The sequence below is a fragment of the Oncorhynchus clarkii genome, chromosome 17 (assembly GCF_045791955.1).
Source record: "Oncorhynchus clarkii lewisi isolate Uvic-CL-2024 chromosome 17, UVic_Ocla_1.0, whole genome shotgun sequence".
In the NCBI taxonomy this organism is placed as follows: Eukaryota; Metazoa; Chordata; class Actinopteri; order Salmoniformes; family Salmonidae; genus Oncorhynchus; species Oncorhynchus clarkii.
In genome coordinates, this window is record NC_092163.1 from 1,365,149 (window position 1) to 1,392,629 (window position 27,481).

Sequence of the window (27,481 nt, forward strand, 5' to 3'; positions counted from 1 at the left end):
GCACCACATCCTGGAGAACACAACACGTTTTATAGCCACACCACTGACTGTAGTAGAACAGCACCACATCCTGGAGAACACAACACGTTTTATAGCCACACCACTGACTGTAGTAGAACAGCACCACATCCTGGAGAACACAACACGTTTTATAGCCACACCACTGACTGTAGTAGAACAGCACCACATCCTGGAGAACACAACACGTTTTATAGCCACACCACTGACTGTAGTAGAACAGCACCACATCCTGGAGAACACAACACGTTTTATAGCCACACCACTGACTGTAGTAGAACAGCACCACATCCTGGAGAACACAACACGTTTTATAGCCACACCACTGACTGTAGTAGAACAGCACCACATCCTGGAGAACACAACACGTTTTATAGCCACACCACTGACTGTAGTAGAACAGCACCACATCCTGGAGAACACAACACGTTTTATAGCCACACCACTGACTGTAGTAGAACAGCACCACATCCTGGAGAACACAACACGTTTTATAGCCACACCACTGACTGTAGTAGAACAGCACCACATCCTGGAGAACACAACACATTAAAGACGTTTTATAGCCACACCACTGACTGTAGTAGAACAGCACCACATCCTGGAGAACACACACACGTTTTATAGCCACACCACTGACTGTAGTAGAACAGCACCACATCCTGGAGAACACAACACGTTTTATAGCCACACCACTGACTGTAGTAGAACAGCACCACATCCTGGAGAACACAACACATTAAAGACGTTTTATAGCCACACCACTGACTGTAGTAGAACAGCACCACATCCTGGAGAACACAACACGTTTTATAGCCACACCACTGACTGTAGTAGAACAGCACCACATCCTGGAGAACACAACACGTTTTATAGCCACACCACTGACTGTAGTAGAACAGCACCACATCCTGGAGAACACAACACGTTTTATAGCCACACCACTGACTGTAGTAGAACAGCACCACATCCTGGAGAACACAACACGTTTTATAGCCACACCACTGACTGTAGTAGAACAGCACCACATCCTGGAGAACACAACACGTTTTATAGCCACACCACTGACTGTAGTAGAACAGCACCACATCCTGGAGAACACAACACGTTTTATAGCCACACCACTGACTGTAGTAGAACAGCACCACATCCTGGAGAACACAACACGTTTTATAGCCACACCACTGACTGTAGTAGAACAGCACCACATCCTGGAGAACACAACACGTTTTATAGCCACACCACTGACTGTAGTAGAACAGCACCACATCCTGGAGAACACAACACGTTTTATAGCCACACCACTGACTGTAGTAGAACAGCACCACATCCTGGAGAACACAACACGTTTTATAGCCACACCACTGACTGTAGTAGAACAGCACCACATCCTGGAGAACACAACACGTTTTATAGCCACACCACTGACTGTAGTAGAACAGCACCACATCCTGGAGAACACAACACGTTTTATAGCCACACCACTGACTGTAGTAGAACAGCACCACATCCTGGAGAACACAACACGTTTTATAGCCACACCACTGACTGTAGTAGAACAGCACCACATCCTGGAGAACACAACACGTTTTATAGCCACACCACTGACTGTAGTAGAACAGCACCACATCCTGGAGAACACAACACGTTTTATAGCCACACCACTGACTGTAGTAGAACAGCACCACATCCTGGAGAACACAACACGTTTTATAGCCACACCACTGACTGTAGTAGAACAGCACCACATCCTGGAGAACACAACACGTTTTATAGCCACACCACTGACTGTAGTAGAACAGCACCACATCCTGGAGAACACAACACGTTTTATAGCCACACCACTGACTGTAGTAGAACAGCACCACATCCTGGAGAACACAACACGTTTTATAGCCACACCACTGACTGTAGTAGAACAGCACCACATCCTGGAGAACACAACACGTTTTATAGCCACACCACTGACTGTAGTAGAACAGCACCACATCCTGGAGAACACAACACGTTTTATAGCCACACCACTGACTGTAGTAGAACAGCACCACGTCCTGGAGAACACAACACGTTTTATAGCCACACCACTGACTGTAGTAGAACAGCACCACATCCTGGAGAACACAACACGTTTTATAGCCACACCACTGACTGTAGTAGAACAGCACCACATCCTGGAGAACACAACACGTTTTATAGCCACACCACTGACTGTAGTAGAACAGCACCACATCCTGGAGAACACAACACGTTTTATAGCCACACCACTGACTGTAGTAGAACAGAACCACATCCTGGAGAACACAACACGTTTTATAGCCACACCACTGACTGTAGTAGAACAGAACCACATCCTGGAGAACACAACACGTTTTATAGCCACACCACTGACTGTAGTAGAACAGCACCACATCCTGGAGAACACAACACGTTTTATAGCCACACCACTGACTGTAGTAGAACAGCACCACATCCTGGAGAACACAACACGTTTTATAGCCACACCACTGACTGTAGTAGAACAGCACCACATCCTGGAGAACACAACACGTTTTATAGCCACACCACTGACTGTAGTAGAACAGCACCACATCCTGGAGAACACAACACGTTTTATAGCCACACCACTGACTGTAGTAGAACAGCACCACATCCTGGAGAACACAACACGTTTTATAGCCACACCACTGACTGTAGTAGAACAGCACCACATCCTGGAGAACACAACACGTTTTATAGCCACACCACTGACTGTAGTAGAACAGCACCACATCCTGGAGAACACAACACGTTTTATAGCCACACCACTGACTGTAGTAGAACAGCACCACATCCTGGAGAACACAACACGTTTTATAGCCACACCACTGACTGTAGTAGAACAGCACCACATCCTGGAGAACACAACACGTTTTATAGCCACACCACTGACTGTAGTAGAACAGCAACACATCCTGGAGAACACAACACGTTTTATAGCCACACCACTGACTGTAGTAGAACAGCACCACATCCTGGAGAACACAACACGTTTTATAGCCACACCACTGACTGTAGTAGAACAGCACCACATCCTGGAGAACACAACACGTTTTATAGCCACACCACTGACTGTAGTAGAACAGCACCACATCCTGGAGAACACAACACGTTTTATAGCCACACCACTGACTGTAGTAGAACAGCAGCACATCCTGGAGAACACAACACGTTTTATAGCCACACCACTGACTGTAGTAGAACAGCACCACATCCTGGAGAACACAACACATTTTATAGCCACACCACTGACTGTAGTAGAACAGCACCACATCCTGGAGAACACAACACGTTTTATAGCCACACCACTGACTGTAGTAGAACAGCACCACATCCTGGAGAACACAACACATTAAAGACGTTTTATAGCCACACCACTGACTGTAGTAGAACAGCACCACATCCTGGAGAACACAACACATTAAAGACGTTTTATAGCCACACCACTGACTGTAGTAGAACAGCACCACATCCTGGAGAACACAACACAACACATTAAAGACGTTTTATAGCCACACCACTGACTGTAGTAGAACAGCACCACATCCTGGAGAACACAACACATTAAAGACGTTTTATAGCCACACCACTGACTGTAGTAGAACAGCACCACATCCTGGAGAACACAACACAACACATTAAAGACATTTTATAGCCACACCACTGACTGTAGTAGAACAGCACCACATCCTGGAGAACACAACACGTTTTATAGCCACACCACTGACTGTAGTAGAACAGCACCACATCCTGGAGAACACAACACATTAAAGACGTTTTATAGCCACACCACTGACTGTAGTAGAACAGCACCACATCCTGGAGAACACAACACATTAAAGACGTTTTATAGCCACACCACTGACTGTAGTAGAACAGCACCACATCCTGGAGAACACAACACGTTTTATAGCCACACCACTGACTGTATTAGAACAGCACCACATCCTGGAGAACACAACACGTTTTATAGCCACACCACTGACTGTAGTAGAACAGCACCACATCCTGGAGAACACAACACGTTTTATAGCCACACCACTGACTGTAGTAGAACAGCACCACATCCTGGAGAACACAACACGTTTTATAGCCACACCACTGACTGTAGTAGAACAGCACCACATCCTGGAGAACACAACACGTTTTATAGCCACACCACTGACTGTAGTAGAACAGCACCACATCCTGGAGAACACAAAACGTTTTATAGCCACACCACTGACTGTAGTAGAACAGCACCACATCCTGGAGAACACAACACGTTTTATAGCCACACCACTGACTGTAGTAGAACAGCACCACATCCTGGAGAACACAACACGTTTTATAGCCACACCACTGACTGCAGTAGAACAGCACCACATCCTGGAGAACACAACACGTTTTATAGCCACACCACTGACTGCAGTAGAACAGAACCACATCCTGGAGAACACAACACGTTTTATAGCCACACCCCTGACTGTAGTAGAACAGAACCACATCCTGGAGAACACAACACGTTTTATAGCCACACCACTGACTGTAGTAGAACAGCACCACATCCTGGAGAACACAACACGTTTTATAGCCACACCACTGACTGTAGTAGAACAGCACCACATCCTGGAGAACACAACACGTTTTATAGCCACACCACTGACTGTAGTAGAACAGCACCACATCCTGGAGAACACAACACGTTTTATAGCCACACCACTGACTGTAGTAGAACAGCACCACATCCTGGAGAACACAACACGTTTTATAGCCACACCACTGACTGTAGTAGAACAGCACCACATCCTGGAGAACACAACACGTTTTATAGCCACACCACTGACTGTAGTAGAACAGCACCACATCCTGGAGAACACACCACGTTTTATAGCCACACCACTGACTGTAGTAGAACAGCACCACATCCTGGAGAACACAACACGTTTTATAGCCACTCCACTGACTGTAGTAGAACAGCACCACATCCTGGAGAACACAACACGTTTTATAGCCACACCACTGACTGTAGTAGAACAGCACCACATCCTGGAGAACACAACACGTTTTATAGCCACACCACTGACTGTAGTAGAACAGCACCACATCCTGGAGAACACAACACGTTTTATAGCCACACCACTGACTGTAGTAGAACAGCACCACATCCTGGAGAACACAACACGTTTTATAGCCACACCACTGACTGTAGTAGAACAGCACCACGTCCTGGAGAACACAACACGTTTTATAGCCACACCACTGACTGTAGTAGAACAGCACCACATCCTGGAGAACACAACACGTTTTATAGCCACACCACTGACTGTAGTAGAACAGCACCACATCCTGGAGAACACAACACGTTTTATAGCCACACCACTGACTGTAGTAGAACAGCACCACATCCTGGAGAACACAACACGTTTTATAGCCACACCACTGACTGTAGTAGAACAGAACCACATCCTGGAGAACACAACACGTTTTATAGCCACACCACTGACTGTAGTAGAACAGAACCACATCCTGGAGAACACAACACGTTTTATAGCCACACCACTGACTGTAGTAGAACAGCACCACATCCTGGAGAACACAACACGTTTTATAGCCACACCACTGACTGTAGTAGAACAGCACCACATCCTGGAGAACACAACACGTTTTATAGCCACACCACTGACTGTAGTAGAACAGCACCACATCCTGGAGAACACAACACGTTTTATAGCCACACCACTGACTGTAGTAGAACAGCACCACATCCTGGAGAACACAACACGTTTTATAGCCACACCACTGACTGTAGTAGAACAGCACCACATCCTGGAGAACACAACACGTTTTATAGCCACACCACTGACTGTAGTAGAACAGCACCACATCCTGGAGAACACAACACGTTTTATAGCCACACCACTGACTGTAGTAGAACAGCACCACATCCTGGAGAACACAACACGTTTTATAGCCACACCACTGACTGTAGTAGAACAGCACCACATCCTGGAGAACACAACACGTTTTATAGCCACACCACTGACTGTAGTAGAACAGCACCACATCCTGGAGAACACAACACGTTTTATAGTCACACCACTGACTGTAGTAGAACAGCAACACATCCTGGAGAACACAACACGTTTTATAGCCACACCACTGACTGTAGTAGAACAGCACCACATCCTGGAGAACACAACACGTTTTATAGCCACACCACTGACTGTAGTAGAACAGCACCACATCCTGGAGAACACAACACGTTTTATAGCCACACCACTGACTGTAGTAGAACAGCACCACATCCTGGAGAACACAACACGTTTTATAGCCACACCACTGACTGTAGTAGAACAGCAGCACATCCTGGAGAACACAACACGTTTTATAGCCACACCACTGACTGTAGTAGAACAGCACCACATCCTGGAGAACACAACACATTTTATAGCCACACCACTGACTGTAGTAGAACAGCACCACATCCTGGAGAACACAACACGTTTTATAGCCACACCACTGACTGTAGTAGAACAGCACCACATCCTGGAGAACACAACACATTAAAGACGTTTTATAGCCACACCACTGACTGTAGTAGAACAGCACCACATCCTGGAGAACACAACACATTAAAGACGTTTTATAGCCACACCACTGACTGTAGTAGAACAGCACCACATCCTGGAGAACACAACACAACACATTAAAGACGTTTTATAGCCACACCACTGACTGTAGTAGAACAGCACCACATCCTGGAGAACACAACACATTAAAGACGTTTTATAGCCACACCACTGACTGTAGTAGAACAGCACCACATCCTGGAGAACACAACACAACACATTAAAGACATTTTATAGCCACACCACTGACTGTAGTAGAACAGCACCACATCCTGGAGAACACAACACGTTTTATAGCCACACCACTGACTGTAGTAGAACAGCACCACATCCTGGAGAACACAACACATTAAAGACGTTTTATAGCCACACCACTGACTGTAGTAGAACAGCACCACATCCTGGAGAACACAACACATTAAAGACGTTTTATAGCCACACCACTGACTGTAGTAGAACAGCACCACATCCTGGAGAACACAACACGTTTTATAGCCACACCACTGACTGTATTAGAACAGCACCACATCCTGGAGAACACAACACGTTTTATAGCCACACCACTGACTGTAGTAGAACAGCACCACATCCTGGAGAACACAACACGTTTTATAGCCACACCACTGACTGTAGTAGAACAGCACCACATCCTGGAGAACACAACACGTTTTATAGCCACACCACTGACTGTAGTAGAACAGCACCACATCCTGGAGAACACAACACGTTTTATAGCCACACCACTGACTGTAGTAGAACAGAACCACATCCTGGAGAACACAACACGTTTTATAGCCACACCACTGACTGTAGTAGAACAGCACCACATCCTGGAGAACACAACACGTTTTATAGCCACACCACTGACTGTAGTAGAACAGCACCACATCCTGGAGAACACAACACGTTTTATAGCCACACCACTGACTGTAGTAGAACAGCACCACATCCTGGAGAACACAACACGTTTTATAGCCACACCACTGACTGTAGTAGAACAGCACCACATCCTGGAGAACACAACACGTTTTATAGCCACACCACTGACTGTAGTAGAACAGCACCACATCCTGGAGAACACAACACGTTTTATAGCCACACCACTGACTGTAGTAGAACAGCACCACATCCTGGAGAACACAACACGTTTTATAGCCACACCACTGACTGTAGTAGAACAGCACCACATCCTGGAGAACACAACACGTTTTATAGCCACACCACTGACTGTAGTAGAACAGCACCACATCCTGGAGAACACAACACGTTTTATAGCCACACCACTGACTGTAGTAGAACAGCACCACATCCTGGAGAACACAACACGTTTTATAGCCACACCACTGACTGTAGTAGAACAGCACCACATCCTGGAGAACACAACACGTTTTATAGCCACACCACTGACTGTAGTAGAACAGCACCACATCCTGGAGAACACAACACGTTTTATAGCCACACCACTGACTGTAGTAGAACAGCACCACATCCTGGAGAACACAACACGTTTTATAGCCACACCACTGACTGTAGTAGAACAGCACCATATCCTGGAGAACACAACACGTTTTATAGCCACACCACTGACTGTAGTAGAACAGCAACACATCCTGGAGAACACAACACGTTTTATAGCCACACCACTGACTGTAGTAGAACAGCACCACATCCTGGAGAACACAACACGTTTTATAGCCACACCACTGACTGTAGTAGAACAGCACCACATCCTGGAGAACACAACACGTTTTATAGCCACACCACTGACTGTAGTAGAACAGCACCACATCCTGGAGAACACAACACGTTTTATAGCCACACCACTGACTGTAGTAGAACAGCACCACATCCTGGAGAACACAACACGTTTTATAGCCACACCACTGACTGTAGTAGAACAGCACCACATCCTGGAGAACACAACACGTTTTATAGCCACACCACTGACTGTAGTAGAACAGCACCACATCCTGGAGAACACAACACGTTTTATAGCCACACCACTGACTGTAGTAGAACAGCACCACATCCTGGAGAACACAACACATTAAAGACGTTTTATAGCCACACCACTGACTGTAGTAGAACAGCACCACATCCTGGAGAACACAACACATTAAAGACGTTTTATAGCCACACCACTGACTGTAGTAGAACAGCACCACATCCTGGAGAACACAACACATTAAAGACGTTTTATAGCCACACCACTGACTGTAGTAGAACAGCACCACATCCTGGAGAACACAACACATTAAAGACGTTTTATAGCCACACCACTGACTGTAGTAGAACAGCACCACATCCTGGAGAACACAACACAACACATTAAAGACGTTTTATAGCCACACCACTGACTGTAGTAGAACAGCACCACATCCTGGAGAACACAACACATTAAAGACGTTTTATAGCCACACCACTGACTGTAGTAGAACAGCACCACATCCTGGAGAACACAACACGTTTTATAGCCACACCACTGACTGTAGTAGAACAGCACCACATCCTGGAGAACACAACACATTAAAGACGTTTTATAGCCACACCACTGACTGTAGTAGAACAGCACCACATCCTGGAGAACACAACACATTAAAGACGTTTTATAGCCACACCACTGACTGTAGTAGAACAGCACCACATCCTGGAGAACACAACACGTTTTATAGCCACACCACTGACTGTAGTAGAACAGCACCACATCCTGGAGAACACAACACGTTTTATAGCCACACCACTGACTGTAGTAGAACAGCACCACATCCTGGAGAACACAACACGTTTTATAGCCACACCACTGACTGTAGTAGAACAGCACCACATCCTGGAGAACACAACACGTTTTATAGCCACACCACTGACTGTAGTAGAACAGCACCACATCCTGGAGAACACAACACGTTTTATAGCCACACCACTGACTGTAGTAGAACAGCACCACATCCTGGAGAACACAACACGTTTTATAGCCACACCACTGACTGCAGTAGAACAGCACCACATCCTGGAGAACACAACACGTTTTATAGCCACACCACTGACTGTAGTAGAACAGCACCACATCCTGGAGAACACAACACGTTTTATAGCCACACCACTGACTGTAGTAGAACAGCACCACATCCTGGAGAACACAACACGTTTTATAGCCACACCACTGACTGTAGTAGAACAGCACCACATCCTGGAGAACACAACACGTTTTATAGCCACACCACTGACTGTAGTAGAACAGCACCACGTCCTGGAGAACACAACACGTTTTATAGCCACACCACTGACTGTAGTAGAACAGCACCACGTCCTGGAGAACACAACACGTTTTATAGCCACACCACTGACTGTAGTAGAACAGCACCACATCCTGGAGAACACAACACGTTTTATAGCCACACCACTGACTGTAGTAGAACAGCACCACATCCTGGAGAACACAACACGTTTTATAGCCACACCACTGACTGTAGTAGAACAGCACCACATCCTGGAGAACACAACACGTTTTATAGCCACACCACTGACTGTAGTAGAACAGCACCACGTCCTGGAGAACACAACACGTTTTATAGCCACACCACTGACTGTAGTAGAACAGCACCACGTCCTGGAGAACACAACACGTTTTATAGCCACACCACTGACTGTAGTAGAACAGCACCACATCCTGGAGAACACAACACGTTTTATAGCCACACCACTGACTGTAGTAGAACAGCACCACATCCTGGAGAACACAACACGTTTTATAGCCACACCACTGACTGTAGTAGAACAGCACCACATCCTGGAGAACACAACACGTTTTATAGCCACACCACTGACTGTAGTAGAACAGCACCACATCCTGGAGAACACAACACGTTTTATAGCCACACCACTGACTGTAGTAGAACAGCACCACATCCTGGAGAACACAACACGTTTTATAGCCACACCACTGACTGTAGTAGAACAGCACCACATCCTGGAGAACACAACACGTTTTATAGCCACACCACTGACTGTAGTAGAACAGCACCACGTCCTGGAGAACACAACACGTTTTATAGCCACACCACTGACTGTAGTAGAACAGCACCACGTCCTGGAGAACACAACACGTTTTATAGCCACACCACTGACTGTAGTAGAACAGCACCACGTCCTGGAGAACACAACACGTTTTATAGCCACACCACTGACTGTAGTAGAACAGCACCACATCCTGGAGAACACAACACGTTTTATAGCCACACCACTGACTGTAGTAGAACAGCACCACATCCTGGAGAACACAACACGTTTTATAGCCACACCACTGACTGTAGTAGAACAGCACCACATCCTGGAGAACACAACACGTTTTATAGCCACACCACTGACTGTAGTAGAACAGCACCACATCCTGGAGAACACAACACGTTTTATAGCCACACCACTGACTGTAGTAGAACAGCACCACATCCTGGAGAACACAACACGTTTTATAGCCACACCACTGACTGTAGTAGAACAGCACCACATCCTGGAGAACACAACACGTTTTATAGCCACACCACTGACTGTAGTAGAACAGCACCACGTCCTGGAGAACACAACACGTTTTATAGCCACACCACTGACTGTAGTAGAACAGCACCACGTCCTGGAGAACACAACACGTTTTATAGCCACACCACTGACTGTAGTAGAACAGCACCACGTCCTGGAGAACACAACACGTTTTATAGCCACACCACTGACTGTAGTAGAACAGCACCACGTCCTGGAGAACACAACACGTTTTATAGCCACACCACTGACTGTAGTAGAACAGCACCACGTCCTGGAGAACACAACACGTTTTATAGCCACACCACTGACTGTAGTAGAACAGCACCACATCCTGGAGAACACAACACGTTTTATAGCCACACCACTGACTGTAGTAGAACAGCACCACATCCTGGAGAACACAACACGTTTTATAGCCACACCACTGACTGTAGTAGAACAGCACCACATCCTGGAGAACACAACACGTTTTATAGCCACACCACTGACTGTAGTAGAACAGCACCACATCCTGGAGAACACAACACGTTTTATAGCCACACCACTGACTGTAGTAGAACAGCACCACATCCTGGAGAACACAACACGTTTTATAGCCACACCACTGACTGTAGTAGAACAGCACCACATCCTGGAGAACACAACACGTTTTATAGCCACACCACTGACTGTAGTAGAACAGCACCACATCCTGGAGAACACAACACGTTTTATAGCCACACCACTGACTGTAGTAGAACAGCACCACATCCTGGAGAACACAACACGTTTTATAGCCACACCACTGACTGTAGTAGAACAGCACCACATCCTGGAGAACACAACACGTTTTATAGCCACACCACTGACTGTAGTAGAACAGCACCACATCCTGGAGAACACAACACGTTTTATAGCCACACCACTGACTGTAGTAGAACAGCACCACATCCTGGAGAACACAACACGTTTTATAGCCACACCACTGACTGTAGTAGAACAGCACCACATCCTGGAGAACACAACACGTTTTATAGCCACACCACTGACTGTAGTAGAACAGCACCACATCCTGGAGAAGACAACACGTTTTATAGCCACACCACTGACTGTAGTAGAACAGCACCACATCCTGGAGAACACAACACGTTTTATAGCCACACCACTGACTGTAGTAGAACAGCACCACATCCTGGAGAACACAACACGTTTTATAGCCACACCACTGACTGTAGTAGAACAGCACCACATCCTGGAGAACACAACACGTTTTATAGCCACACCACTGACTGTAGTAGAACAGCACCACATCCTGGAGAACACAACACGTTTTATAGCCACACCACTGACTGTAGTAGAACAGCACCACATCCTGGAGAACACAACACGTTTTATAGCCACACCACTGACTGTAGTAGAACAGCACCACATCCTGGAGAACACAACACGTTTTATAGCCACACCACTGACTGTAGTAGAACAGCACCACATCCTGGAGAACACAACACGTTTTATAGCCACACCACTGACTGTAGTAGAACAGCACCACATCCTGGAGAACACAACACGTTTTATAGCCACACCACTGACTGTAGTAGAACAGCACCACATCCTGGAGAACACAACACGTTTTATAGCCACACCACTGACTGTAGTAGAACAGCACCACATCCTGGAGAACACAACACGTTTTATAGCCACACCACTGACTGTAGTAGAACAGCACCACATCCTGGAGAACACAACACGTTTTATAGCCACACCACTGACTGTAGTAGAACAGCACCACATCCTGGAGAACACAACACGTTTTATAGCCACACCACTGACTGTAGTAGAACAGCACCACATCCTGGAGAACACAACACGTTTTATAGCCACACCACTGACTGTAGTAGAACAGCACCACATCCTGGAGAACACAACACGTTTTATAGCCACACCACTGACTGTAGTAGAACAGCACCACATCCTGGAGAACACAACACGTTTTATAGCCACACCACTGACTGTAGTAGAACAGCACCACATCCTGGAGAACACAACACGTTTTATAGCCACACCACTGACTGTAGTAGAACAGCACCACATCCTGGAGAACACAACACGTTTTATAGCCACACCACTGACTGTAGTAGAGCAGCACCACATCCTGGAGAACACAACACGTTTTATAGCCACACCACTGACTGTAGTAGAACAGCACCACATCCTGGAGAACACAACACGTTTTATAGCCACACCACTGACTGTAGTAGAACAGCACCACATCCTGGAGAACACAACACGTTTTATAGCCACACCATTGACTGTAGTAGAACAGCACCACGTCCTGGAGAACACAACACGTTTTATAGCCACACCACTGACTGTAGTAGAACAGCACCACATCCTGGAGAACACAACACGTTTTATAGCCACACCACTGACTGTAGTAGAACAGCACCACATCCTGGAGAACACAACACGTTTTATAGCCACACCACTGACTGTAGTAGAACAGCACCACGTCCTGGAGAACACAACACGTTTTATAGCCACACCACTGACTGTAGTAGAACAGCATCACATCCTGGAGAACACAACACGTTTTATAGCCACACCACTGACTGTAGTAGAACAGCACCACATCCTGGAGAACACAACACGTTTTATAGCCACACCACTGACTGTAGTAGAACAGCACCACGTCCTGGAGAACACAACACGTTTTATAGCCACACCACTGACTGTAGTAGAACAGCACCACATCCTGGAGAACACAACACGTTTTATAGCCACACCACTGACTGTAGTAGAACAGCACCACGTCCTGGAGAACACAACACGTTTTATAGCCACACCACTGACTGTAGTAGAACAGCACCACGTCCTGGAGAACACAACACGTTTTATAGCCACACCACTGACTGTAGTAGAACAGCACCACATCCTGGAGAACACAACACGTTTTATAGCCACACCACTGACTGTAGTAGAACAGCACCACGTCCTGGAGAACACAACACGTTTTATAGCCACACCACTGACTGTAGTAGAACAGCACCACGTCCTGGAGAACACAACACGTTTTATAGCCACACCACTGACTGTAGTAGAACAGCACCACGTCCTGGAGAACACAACACGTTTTATAGCCACACCACTGACTGTAGTAGAACAGCACCACATCCTGGAGAACACAACACGTTTTATAGCCACACCACTGACTGTAGTAGAACAGCACCACATCCTGGAGAACACAACACGTTTTATAGCCACACCACTGACTGTAGTAGAACAGCACCACGTCCTGGAGAACACAACACGTTTTATAGCCACACCACTGACTGTAGTAGAACAGCACCACGTCCTGGAGAACACAACACGTTTTATAGCCACACCACTGACTGTAGTAGAACAGCACCACATCCTGGAGAACACAACACGTTTTATAGCCACACCACTGACTGTAGTAGAACAGCACCACATCCTGGAGAACACAACACGTTTTATAGCCACACCACTGACTGTAGTAGAACAGCACCACATCCTGGAGAACACAACACGTTTTATAGCCACACCACTGACTGTAGTAGAACAGCACCACATCCTGGAGAACACAACACGTTTTATAGCCACACCACTGACTGTAGTAGAACAGCACCACATCCTGGAGAACACAACACGTTTTATAGCCACACCACTGACTGTAGTAGAACAGCACCACATCCTGGAGAACACAACACGTTTTATAGCCACACCACTGACTGTAGTAGAACAGCACCACATCCTGGAGAACACAACACGTTTTATAGCCACACCACTGACTGTAGTAGAACAGCACCACATCCTGGAGAACACAACACGTTTTATAGCCACACCACTGACTGTAGTAGAACAGCACCACATCCTGGAGAACACAACACGTTTTATAGCCACACCACTGACTGTAGTAGAACAGCACCACATCCTGGAGAACACAACACGTTTTATAGCCACACCACTGACTGTAGTAGAACAGCACCACATCCTGGAGAACACAACACGTTTCACATTCATCAAGAAAAGCCATTTTATAGCCACACCCCCTGTCCATCCTAGAAACCAGAAACCCGTCTGAACTGAACAACTACAACTAGGACATGTCTTTAAAGGTCTGTCAAATCAAACCACACAGTTATTATGATGTTAAACCAGTGTGAGGTGGGGGTGAGGACCACCCTCCCTCTCCTGCTCCTCCTCTCTCTCTCCCTCTCCTGCTCCTCCTCTCTCCCTCCCTGCTCCTCCTCTCTCCCTCCCTGCGCCTCCTCTCTCCCTCCCTGCTCCTCCTCTCTCCCTCCCTGCTCCTCCTCTCTCCCTCCCTGCTCCTCCTCTCTCCCTCCCTGCGCCTCCTCTCTCCCTCCCTGCTCCTCCTCTCTCCCTCCCTGCTCCTCCTCTCTCATTTTTACTCCCTCTCCCTGGCTGCATCCTCTCTCTCTCCTCCCTCCCTGCTTCTCCCTCTCCCCTCATTTTCCTCTCTCCTTTCTACTCCATCTCCCTGGCTGCCTCTTCTCTCTCACCCACCCTGTGAGGATCCATGACAGTAGTAAGGAAAGAGGTGGTGGTCAGCTCTGAGATGAGGGGTCTCTTCTGGGGCCTCTCTTCCTCCTCCTCCTCTCTCCTCCCCACCAGGCGTCTCTGCAGTGGGCTGTGGGAGGTGCTAAAGTTCCTGATGAACAACTCTGGAGGGTCAAGATGACACACACATGGGTAAAGCGGTCTACTTTCCCTAGACCTGACCTGGGTTCAAATACTATTAGAAATCTTTCAAATACTTTGCTTTAGCCTGCCTGGAGTGCCAGATGGGTGGGGTCTGCAGTTTCAGGACTTTTCTATTGGTTCATTAAGCCAGGCAAACTCAATCAAGCACAGCTGCAGAATGTTAAATGATTTCAAATGGTATTTAAACCCAGGTCTGTTTCCAAGTAGACAGTGACTCTGTAACAGTAGCTAGTTGACCCAGTAACTCCCCAGAGACTCTGTAACAGTAGCTAGTTGACCCAGTAGCTCCCCAGAGACTCTGTAACAGTAGCTAGTTGACCCAGTAACTCCCCAGTCTTACCCAGAGACTCTAACAGCAGCTAGTTGACCCAGTAACTCCCCAGTCTTACCCAGAGACTCTGTAACAGTAGCTAGTTGCCCCAGTAGCTCCCCAGAGACTCTAACAGTAGCTAGTTGACCCAGTAGCTCCCCAGAGACTCTGTAACAGTAGCTAGCTGACCCAGTAACTCCCCAGAGACTCTGTAACAGTAGCTAGTTGACCCAGTAGCTCCCCAGAGACTCTGTAACAGTAGCTAGTTGACCCAGTAGCTCCCCAGTGACTCTGTAACAGTAGCTAGTTGACCCAGTAACTCCCCAGTCTTACCCAGAGACTCTGTAACAGTAGCTAGTTGCCCCAGTAGCTCCCCAGAGACTCTAACAGTAGCTAGCTGACCCAGTAACTCCCCAGAGACTCTGTAACAGTAGCTAGTTGACCCAGTAGCTCCCCAGAGACTCTGTAACAGTAGCTAGTTGACCGAGTAGCTCCCCAGAGACTCTGTAACAGTAGCTAGTTGACCCAGTCTTACCCAGTGACTCTGTAACAGTAGCTAGTTGACCCAGTAACTCCCCAGTCTTACCCAGAGACTCTGTAACAGTAGCTAGTTGACCCAGTAGTTCCCCAGAGACTTTGTAACAGTAGCTAGTTGACCCAGTAGCTCCCCAGTCTTACCCAGTGACTCTGTAACAGTAGCTAGTTGACCCAGTAACTCCCCAGTCTTACCCAGAGACTCTGTAACAGTAGCTAGTTGACCCAGTAACTCCCCAGAGACTCTGTAACAGTAGCTAGTTGACCCAGTAACTCCCCAGTCTTACCCAGAGACTCTGTAACAGTAGCAGTTCCTCTGTGGTCCAGAACGTAGTGCACCTCATCCTTCAGGTTCACGATGGTCGCAAACGACTGTGCGCCATCACCGGTCCCGTTGCCTAGCAACCTTCCTAACTCCCCCAGGCCACCGCCACCGATCTCGTCGTTGCCTAGCGCCCCGAGACGCACCGCCAGCGGCCAGTGGAGGGCAGAGTCCAGGATGTAGAACCTGAGCGTCTTATTTGTCCGACACCTCAACCCTTTAATCCCGCCTGCTTCCTGGTCCTGGGAGGAGGGGGAGGAGTCCTGGGAGGAGTCCTGGGAGGAGGATGGTGAGGGAGGGGGTGTCCCTAACCCCTCGTTGTCTAGCCCTAGCCCCTGCTGTGGGGGCAGGGAAACCCCTAGCTGTCCCAGAGTTCTACAACAGGCACTATAGCGACCTGACGACGGGCTGTAGCTACTCAGGATGTTACTACAGGCAACCGTCCTCCCCGTCGCAGCAACAGGTAGGCAGCATCGTCTGAGGTAGGACTGGAGCACGGCAGCACCACCTGATGTCTGGGAGGGGAAGGTGCAGAGGGGAGAGCGACCCGGATTGGACTGGTTGAGACAAAGCTCACACACCCTGGAGGTGGAGCCTGGGAGGGGGTGTGGCCTGGGCAGAACCACTGAGAGGCAGCAGAGAGGGGGGGACAGGGGCTGGGAGGGTCCACTGTAGTAGTAGTGGTCAGAGGGGTGGTGGTGGTGAGGGGAGTCGCTACAGGAATGGTAGCGAACCGCGACGTCTGCAATCTAGAAGGGGGTCGAAGAGTTCAATTAATGTGGATATAAAAATGGAGAGATTTAGACGTTCTCATCTTCAGAGATCTGAAGCCGTCTGACTACATTCATCTAGATGGAACAATTCACAATGATGTTCTCAAGCCATGTTTTATTCTTCATCACATCAAAATATTAAATGTTGTAGTAAATTTATTTTTATTGTAGTTGTAGTAGTGGTTGATGTAAGGGTCGTCGTTGTTGTCGTGGTGACTCACCTGCGTCAGCAGCGGGTCAGGGCCGGGCCCCAGGGGATTGTGGGGCAGAAAGAGCAGGAGGGCAGGGCCTTTGGTCAGTTCCTGCTCCAGAAGGCGGGACTTAGCACCAGTCGGCGCCAGCCATTGGAGGACGGTCTCGCGGTGCTCAAAGACCCAGGAACAGATGCCTTCAGAGGTGAAGTTACGCTCCCAACTAGGGAAAATCTGAGGGGGGAGGGAGGAGAGAGGGGATAGAGGGGGGAGACGGGGGAGAGAGGGGATAGAGGGGGGAGAGGGGGGAGACGGGGGAGAGAGGGGAGACGGGGGAGAGAGGGGAGACGGGGGAGAGGGGGGAGACGGGGGAGAGGGGGGAGACGGGGGAGGCGGGATGGAGACGGGGGAGGCGGGATAGAGGGGGGAGAGAGAGGGGATAGAGGGGGGAGACGGGAGAGAGAGGGGATAGAGGGGGGAGACGGGAGAGAGAGAGGGGATAGAGGGGGGAGACGGGAGAGAGAGGGGATAGAGGGGGGAGACGGGAGAGAGAGGGGGGAGACGGGGGAGAGAGGGAGGAGACGGGGGAGAGAGGGAGGAGACGGGGGAGAGAGGGAGACAGAAAGGTAAAGCTAAACCGCCATAGGAACAAATGACAGTACCAGGAGATTTTCCTGAATATTTGACCCAACCAGGAGAAAGTCACTATCGCATTAGAGGGAACCAAGACTACTCTCAGGGCCGGCCTGCTAGTGCTCACTAGCAGGAGTGACTTTTCCCAGAAGGTTAGGATAATTAACGTGGCAGGTTAGGATAATTAGGTGAAGGTTAAGAAAAGGTTTAGGGTTAGCTAAAATTGTCCCCTGATCTACAATCAGGTCTGCCCTTAAAAAAAAACAGTCTTGGTTTCCACTAATGCGACTCTGGGCCCTGACAAGTCTGTTTGTCACGCGCTGATGACATCCCCACTGACCAATGAGGAGTTGAAGTGTCGGTAGACAAGGGGGTGGGCGTGTGTTGACTGACCAATGAGGAGTTGAAGGGGGGTGGGCTTGTGTCGACTGACCAATGAGGAGTGAAGTGTCGGTAGACAAGGGGGGTGGGCGTGTGTCGACTGACCAATGAGTAGTTGAAGGGGGGTGGGCGTGTGTCGACTGACCAATGAGTAGTTGAAGGGGGGTGGGCGTGTGTCGACTGACCAATGAGTAGTTGAAGGGGGGTGGGCGTGTGTCAACTGACCAATGAGTAGTTGAAGGGGGGTGGGCGTGTGTCGACTGACCAATGAGTAGTTGAAGGGGGGTGGGCGTGTGTCGACTGACCAATGAGGAGTTGAAGTGTCGGTAGACAAGGGGGGTGGGCTTGTGTCGACTGACCAATGAGGAGTTGAAGTGTCGGTAGACAAGGGGGGTGGGCGTGTGTCGACTGACCAATGAGTAGTTGAAGGGGGGTGGGCGTGTTTTGACTGACCAATGAGGAGTTGAAGTGTCGGTAGACAAGGGGGGTGGGCTTGTGTCGACTGACCAATGAGGAGTTGAAGTGTCGGTAGACAAGGGGGGTGGGCGTGTGTCGACTGACCAATGAGTAGTTGAAGGGGGGTGGGCTTGTGTCGACTGACCAATGAGTAGTTGAAGTGTCGGTAGACAAAGGGGGTGGGCGTGTTTTGACTGACCAATGAGGAGTTGAAGTGTCGGTAGACAAGGGGGGTGGGCGTGTGTCGACTGACCAATGAGTAGTTGAAGGGGGGTGGGCTTGTGTCGACTGACCAATGAGTAGTTGAAGTGTCGGTAGACAAGGGGGGTGGGCTTGTGTCGACTGACCAATGAGTAGTTGAAGTGTCGGTAGACAAGTGGGGGTGGGCTTGTGTCGACTGACCAATGAGTAGTTGAAGTGTCGGTAGACAAGGGGGGTGGGCGTGTTTTGACTGACCAATGAGGAGTTGAAGTGTCGGTAGACAAGGGGGGTGGGCGTGTGTCGACTGACCAATGAGGAGTTGAAGTGTCGGTAGACAAGGGGGGTGGGCGTGTTTTGACTGACCAATGAGGAGTTGAAGTGTCGGTAGACAAGGGGGGTGGGCTTGTGTCGACTGACCAATGAGTAGTTGAAGTGTCGGTAGACAAGTGGGGGTGGGCTTGTGTCGACTGACCAATGAGGAGTTGAAGTGTCGGTGCAGGTAGACGGTCTGGTCATCTCTGACTGAGATGGACTCTGCCACCTGTCTACTGGTCACCACCCCGAAACGCACCGCACCACGGAAGTCTGAGGCAGGGAAGAGCAACACACACTTTCATTCATCTTTTACTTCTCATTTCTATAGTCACAGAACTAGAATGAGTAGAACAGGCCTTGCTATGAATTGGGCAGAGCTTCCAAGTCTGGTCTATTCGTTCTATTTCAATGGCTATGACATTCTACTCCGGTGGCAAAAACCTCAGCAGGTAGCGGTCATCAAAGACACTGGATTAGAGGACTTACATTTATCCATCTCCCATCGACAACATGGATGTTAATGTTTAGCTTACCACTCTTCAGGGCTTTAGGGAGTTAGCCAGTTAGCATGTAGCGGTTAGCTTACCTCTCTTCAGGGCTTTAGGGAGTTAGCCAGTTAGCATGTAGCGGTTAGCTTACCTCTCTTCAGGGCTTTAGAGAGTTAGCCAGTTAGCATGTAGCGGTTAGCTTACCTCTCTTCAGGGCTTTAGGGAGTTAGCCAGTTAGCATGTAGCGGTTAGCTTACCTCTCTTCAGGGCTTTAGGGAGTTAGCCAGTTAGCATGTAGCGGTTAGCTTACCTCTCTTCAGGGCTTTAGGGAGTTAGCCAGTTAGCATGTAGCGGTTAGCTTACCTCTCTTCAGGGCTTTAGGGAGTTAGCCAGTTAGCGTGTAGCGGTTAGCTTACCTCTCTTCAGGGCTTTAGGGAGTTAGCATGTAGCGGTTAGCTTACCTCTCTTCAGGGCTTTAGGGAGTTAGCATGTAGCGGTTAGCTTACCTCTCTTCAGGGCTTTAGGGAGTTAGCATGTAGCGGTTAGCTTACCTCTCTTCAAGGCCTGCAGAGCTGAGGAGAGGTATGTGATGTAGCCGGGAGGCTGAGGAGAAGAGTTGAACTGGAAATAACCCACTACCCCCGGCTGGGAGGCAGGAGAGGAGAACAGACATGAAACACGTGACTTGGGTTGCAAAAATCCGGTAGCTTCCTCAAAATTCAAAGGTTTTCCAGAAACCTTGGTTAGAGGATTCTGGATTTCCTGTTTATTCCCTCCTGATTCTGTGAATCCTTCCAACAGGATTTCTGTTCAACCTGGGCATTATGGGAAAGGTACTGTGACATCACAGGTCATAGAAGCAGTAGAAGCAGTCAGCCATGGCAGAAAGACTCACTTTTATCTTGGTAATATCTACAGGCTAAACCCTGCTAGCAAAACAAACCAGGCTCTCTGTTGTGACAGACAGAGGCACTACACAAAATAATTAAACAAGAAACTGGCTAAACAGCTCCTCGACAACATAACACCCTCCACCATACCGTACACGACACCTGACCCACAGGTACACCACACCTAGTGGACCACTCCCAAATGGCACGCGGTTCCCTATATATATATATATAGGTGTCCTACTGTTTAACCATAGCCCTGTAGGGCACGATAAAGGAAACAGGGTTCCCTATATATATATATATATAGGTGTCCTACTGTTTAACCATAGCCCTGTAGGGCACGATAAAGGAAACAGGGTTCCCTATATATATATATATATAGGTGTCCTACTGTTTAACCATAGCCCTGTAGGGCACGATAAAGGAAACAGGGTTCCATTTGAGATATTGTCACTCATTGTGACATAGAACTCTTGTCTTTCAACAGAAAATAACACCCAAAGCACAACACTCATTTCCTCTCATCTCTTTGTTTCTCTGCTCTGCCTTTATTCTTATTCCCTTCAGCCCCCCCCCCCCCCCCATTCTTATCCCCTTATCTCTCCCCCCCTCCCCCCCCAATTACCTCGTGATAAGACAGGAAGTCTTGTAGTGTGGCTCGTGATGGTAGGTAGGTCAGTGGGGTGATGACTCTCAGGATGAACCTCTCTACATAGGAAGCCAGGAACGGACCCTTGTACTCTATAGGGCCAAACCTCCAGAACCAGACAGAGGGGGGAGACAGACACAACATGTCAGAGTAGGAGGACCCATTTAGAACCAGACAGGGGGGGGGGGGGGGGGCAGATACAACATGTCAGAGTAGGAGGACCCATTTAGAACCAGACAGGAGGGGGGGGTGGGGGGGGGAGACAGATACAACATGTCAGAGTAGGAGGACCCATTTAGAACCAGACAGGGGGAGAGACAGATACAACATGTCAGAGTAGGAGGACCCATTTAGAACCAGACAGGGGGAGAGACAGATACAACATGTCAGAGTAGGAGGACCCATTTAGAACCAGACAGGGGGGGGGGAGACGGATACAACATGTCAGAGTAGGAGGACCCATTTAGCAGACTAGTTGCTCTATATCTATACCCTGTCATCTACCTGTTCTAGTGCAGTTAAATGAGATAGATATAAAACAACTAGACTATAAAACAACTAGACTATACCATATCTCATTTAACTGCACTAGAACAGGTAGGTGACAGGATATAGATATAGAGCAACTAGACTACCTCCTTTACCTCTTGTAGAACAGGTGGATGCCAGGGTATAGATATAGAGCGACTAGACTACCTCCTTTACCTCTTGTAGAACAGGTGGATGACAGGGTATAGATATAGAGCGACTAGACTACCTCCTTTACCTCTTGTAGAACAGGTGGATGACAGGGTATAGATATAGAGCAACTAGACCACCTCCTTTACCTCTTATAGAACAGGTGGATGACAGGGTATAGATATAGAGCAGCTAGACTACCTCTTGTAGAACAGGTGGATGACAGGGTATAGATATAGAGCAACTAGACTACCTCTTGTAGAACAGGTGGATGACAGGGTATAGATATAGAGCAGCTAGACTACCTCTTGTAGAACAGGTGGATGACAGGGTATAGATATAGAGCAACTAGACTACCTCTTGTAGAACAGGTGGATGACAGGGTATTGGTAGAAGCTCTTCTGTTTCCTGCATTTCCCCTGGCTCCACCAACAGTTCACTGCCACAAACTGCACCTGTACAAACAGACAGCAGAGGCAGAATAAGACCACAGCACACCACCTGCACAGACCAGGAGTCCCATTTAGAAACAGCTTCACAATTTAATACAGTAACTAGGAGGTGTATTGAGTTGTACTGTCTACAGTAGAAACAGACTGGCAACCTGACTATATAGCACCATACTGTAGCTGTGCAATAGACCAGGGGTGTATTCATTAGTCCAAAACCATTGCATAAACATTTGGTCTGTTGCAAAACATTTTGCAAAACATTTTGCAACAGAAACCGCTTCCTCCAAATGGAAAAGATTTTGCAATGAAAACAAGTTTCTATACAACATATTCAAGTAGGTCCCACCCGGTTTGCTTCCTGAGCAATAAACGGTTTCCATTGCAAAAGGTTCTGCAACAGGCCAAACCTTTTGCAAACGTCTGTGACTAATGAATACAACCCTGTTCTGAAATATACTGTTCTGAACCAACCCTCAGCACGATAAGCCAGTCCACAATGTGCAGTTCCCAGCCTGTCTGGCCAGCCTCCGGGCGACCTCCTGGACCTCTTGGCGATGGAGTGTGAGCGTGTGTGTGTGTGCGTGCGTGCGTGCGCGTATATGTGCGTGTGTTTTCCTGCATGTGTGTGCTCATTCGCGCGTGTGTGTGTGTGTGTGCGCGTACATTCCTGTGTGTGTGTATGTGTGCTTGTTCCTTCGTGTGTGTGTGTGTGTGTGTACATTCCTGTGTATGTGTACCTGTTTGACCAGCCTCCGTGCGACCTCCTGGCGATGGAGTGTGAGCGTGTGTGTGTGTGTGTACATTCCTGTGTATGTGTACCTGTTTGACCAGCCTCCATGCGACCTCCTGGACCTCGTGGCGATGGAGTGTGAGCGTGTGTGTGTGTGTGTGTACATTCCTGTGTGTGTGTACCTGTTTGACCAGCCTCCGTGCGACCTCCTGGACCTCGTGGCGAGCGGCGATGGAGTGAGCACACCAGGGAGCATAGAAGAAGATGACGGACACCTCTGCCGCGCCCCTCAGCCTCTCCACCTGCTCCAGCTGACCCAGGTACAGGTCCACTACAGGGGCCTCGGCAGAGAAGAACCTCACCGGGGGACGCGCAGACGCAACCACATTCTTAGCCCGGCTAGGAGGGAGAAGAGGGATGGAAGGGGGTGAGAGAGAGAGAGAAGAGGGATGGAAGGGGGTGGGAGAAGGAGAGAGAGAGAGAGAGGGAGAGAGGGAGAAGAGGGACGGAAGGTGTCAGAGAGAGAGAGAGAGAGAGGGAGAAGAGGGACGGAAGGGGGTGTGAGAGAGAGAGAGAGAGAGAGAGAGAGAGAGAAGAGGGACGGAAGGGGGTGTGAGAGCGAGAGAGAGAGAGAGAGAAGAGGATGGAAGGGGGTGTGAGAGAGAGAGAGAGAGAGAGAAGAGGATGGAAGGAGGTGTGAGAGAGAGAGGAGGGATGGAAGGGGGTGGGTGTGAGAGAGGGAGAGAGAGAGATGGAAGGGGGGGTCAAATAGAGAGAGAAAGAGAGATGGAAGGGGGGTCAGAGAGAGGGAGAGATGGAAGGGGGGGGTCAGAGAGAGAGAGAGATGGAAGGGGGGATCAGAGAGAGAGAGAGATGGAAGGGGGGGATCAGAGAGAGAGAGAGAGATGGAAGGGGGGGGTCAGAGAGAGAGATGGAAGTGGGGGGGTCAGAGAGAGAGATGGAAGGGGGGGGTCAGAGAGAGAGAGAGAGATGGAAGGGGGGGGTCAGAGAGAGAGAGAAAGAGAGAGAGAGAGATGGAAGGGGGGGGTCAGAGAAAGACGCTAGGAAGAGACAGGAAAGGACTTCGATACAAGTTGCTCATAATTTGTCTCGTCTTGAAATAAGTTGTGTGTAACAACATACGTTGAGTCTTCTCTAGGCCTTCCTCATTCTAACCTGTCAGTCCATCCATAACCGCTCAGTCTAAATGAATATTTACATCTCCTAGGATCATTAGTGATATGAACCCGGGGCTCCCACGGGAGAAACAATATTTACATCTCCTAGGATCATAAGTGATATGAACCCAGCGCTCCCACGGGAGAAACAATATTTACATCTCCTAGGATCATTAGTGATATGAACCCGGGGCTCCCACGGGAGAAACAATATTTACATCTCCTAGGATCATTAGTGATATGAACCCGGGGCTCCCACGGGAGAAACAATATTTACATCTCCTAGGATCATTAGTGATATGAACCCGGGGCTCCCACGGGAGAAACAATATTTACATCTCCTAGGATCATTAGTGATATGAACCCGGGGCTCCCACGGGAGAAACAATATTTACATCTCCTAGGATCATTAGTGATATGAACCCAGCGCTCCCACGGGAGAAACAATATTTACATCTCCTAGGATCATTAGTGATATGAACCCAGCGCTCCCACGGGAGAAACAATATTTACATCTCCTAGGATCATTAGTGATATGAACCCGGGGCTCCCACGGGAGAAACAATATTTACATCTCCTAGGATCATTAGTGATATGAACCCGGGGCTCCCACGGGAGAAACAATATTTACATCTCCTAGGATCATTAGTGATAAGAACCCGGGGCTCCCACGGGAGAAACAATATTTACATCTCCTAGGATCATTAGTGATATGAACCCGGGGCTCCCACGGGAGAAACAATATTTACATCTCCTAGGATCATTAGTGATATGAACCCAGCGCTCCCACGGGAGAAACAATATTTACATCTCCTAGGATCATTAGTGATATGAACCCGGGGCTCCCACGGGAGAAACAATATTTACATCTCCTAGGATCATTAGTGATATGAACCCGGGGCTCCCACGGGAGAAACAATATTTACATCTCCTAGGATCATTAGTGATATGAACCCGGCGCTCCCACGGGAGAAACAATATTTACATCTCCTAGGATCATTAGTGATATGAACCCAGCGCTCCCACGGGAGAAACAATATTTACATCTCCTAGGATCATTAGTGATATGAACCCAGCGCTCCCACGGGAGAAACAATATTTACATCTCCTAGGATCATAAGTGATATGAACCCAGCGCTCCCACGGGAGAAACAATATTTACATCTCCTAGGATCATTAGTGATATGAACCCGGGGCTCCCACGGGAGAAACAATATTTAAATCTCCTAGGATCATAAGTGATATGAACCCAGCGCTCCCACGGGAGAAACAATATTTAAATCTCCTAGGACCATAAGTGATATGAACCCGGGGCTCCCACGGGAGAAACAATATTTAAATCTCCTAGGACCATTAGTGATATGAACCCAGCGCTCCCACGGGAGAAACAATATTTACATCTCCTAGGACCATAAGTGATATGAACCCAGCGCTCCCACGGGAGAAACAATATTTAAATCTCCTAGGACCATTAGTGATATGAACCCAGCGCTCCCACGGGAGAAACAATATTTAAATCTCCTAGGACCATTAGTGATATGAACCCAGCGCTCCCACGGGAGAAACAATATTTACATCTCCTAGGACCATAAGTGATATGAACCCAGCGCTCCCACGGGAGAAACAATATTTAAATCTCCTAGGACCATAAGTGATATGAACCCGGGGCTCCCACGGGAGAAACAATATTTACATCTCCTAGGATCATAAGTGATATGAACCCGGGGCTCCCACGGGAGAAACAATATTTACATCTCCTAGGATCATAAGTGATATGAACCCAGCGCTCCCACGGGAGAAACAATATTTACATCTCCTAGGATCATAAGTGATATGAACCCGGGGCTCCCACGGGAGAAACAATATTTACATCTCCTAGGACCATAAGTGATATGAACCCGGGGCTCCCACGGGAGAAACAATATTTACATCTCCTAGGACCATAAGTGATATGAACCCGGGGCTCCCACGGGAGAAACAATATTTACATCTCCTAGGATCATAAGTGATATGAACCCAGCGCTCCCACGGGAGAAACAATATTTACATCTCCTAGGATCATTAGTGATATGAACCCAGCGCTCCCACGGGAGAAACAATATTTACATCTCCTAGGATCATTAGTGATATGAACCCAGCGCTCCCACGGGAGAAACAATATTTACATCTCCTAGGATCATTAGTGATATGAACCCAGCGCTCCCACGGGAGAAACAATATTTACATCTCCTAGGACCATAAGTGATATGAACCCGGGGCTCACACGGGAGAAACAATATTTACATCTCCTAGGACCATAAGTGATATGAACCCGGGGCTCCCACGGGAGAAACAATATTTACATCTCCTAGGACCATAAGTGATATGAACCCAG

At 48.2% G+C, this 27,481-nt stretch overlaps 1 protein-coding gene across 2 annotated transcripts in view; it reads right to left on the minus strand.

Annotated features, from left to right (window-relative positions):
- Nucleotides 1-27,481, minus strand: part of LOC139370013 (thioredoxin domain containing 11) — a 42,457-nt gene that overhangs the window by 11,203 nt on the left and 3,773 nt on the right. For both annotated transcript variants that reach the window (XM_071109297.1, XM_071109298.1), the window contains exons 2-9: nt 24,112-24,328; nt 23,105-23,202; nt 22,046-22,175; nt 21,079-21,172; nt 20,197-20,309; nt 18,084-18,287; nt 17,055-17,838; nt 15,726-15,883 (exon numbers count right to left, since the gene is read on the minus strand). In XM_071109297.1, the coding sequence (XP_070965398.1) occupies nt 15,726-15,883; nt 17,055-17,838; nt 18,084-18,287; nt 20,197-20,309; nt 21,079-21,172; nt 22,046-22,175; nt 23,105-23,202; nt 24,112-24,328 (1,798 nt within the window). The remainder of the gene's footprint in view (nt 1-15,725; nt 15,884-17,054; nt 17,839-18,083; nt 18,288-20,196; nt 20,310-21,078; nt 21,173-22,045; nt 22,176-23,104; nt 23,203-24,111; nt 24,329-27,481) is intronic.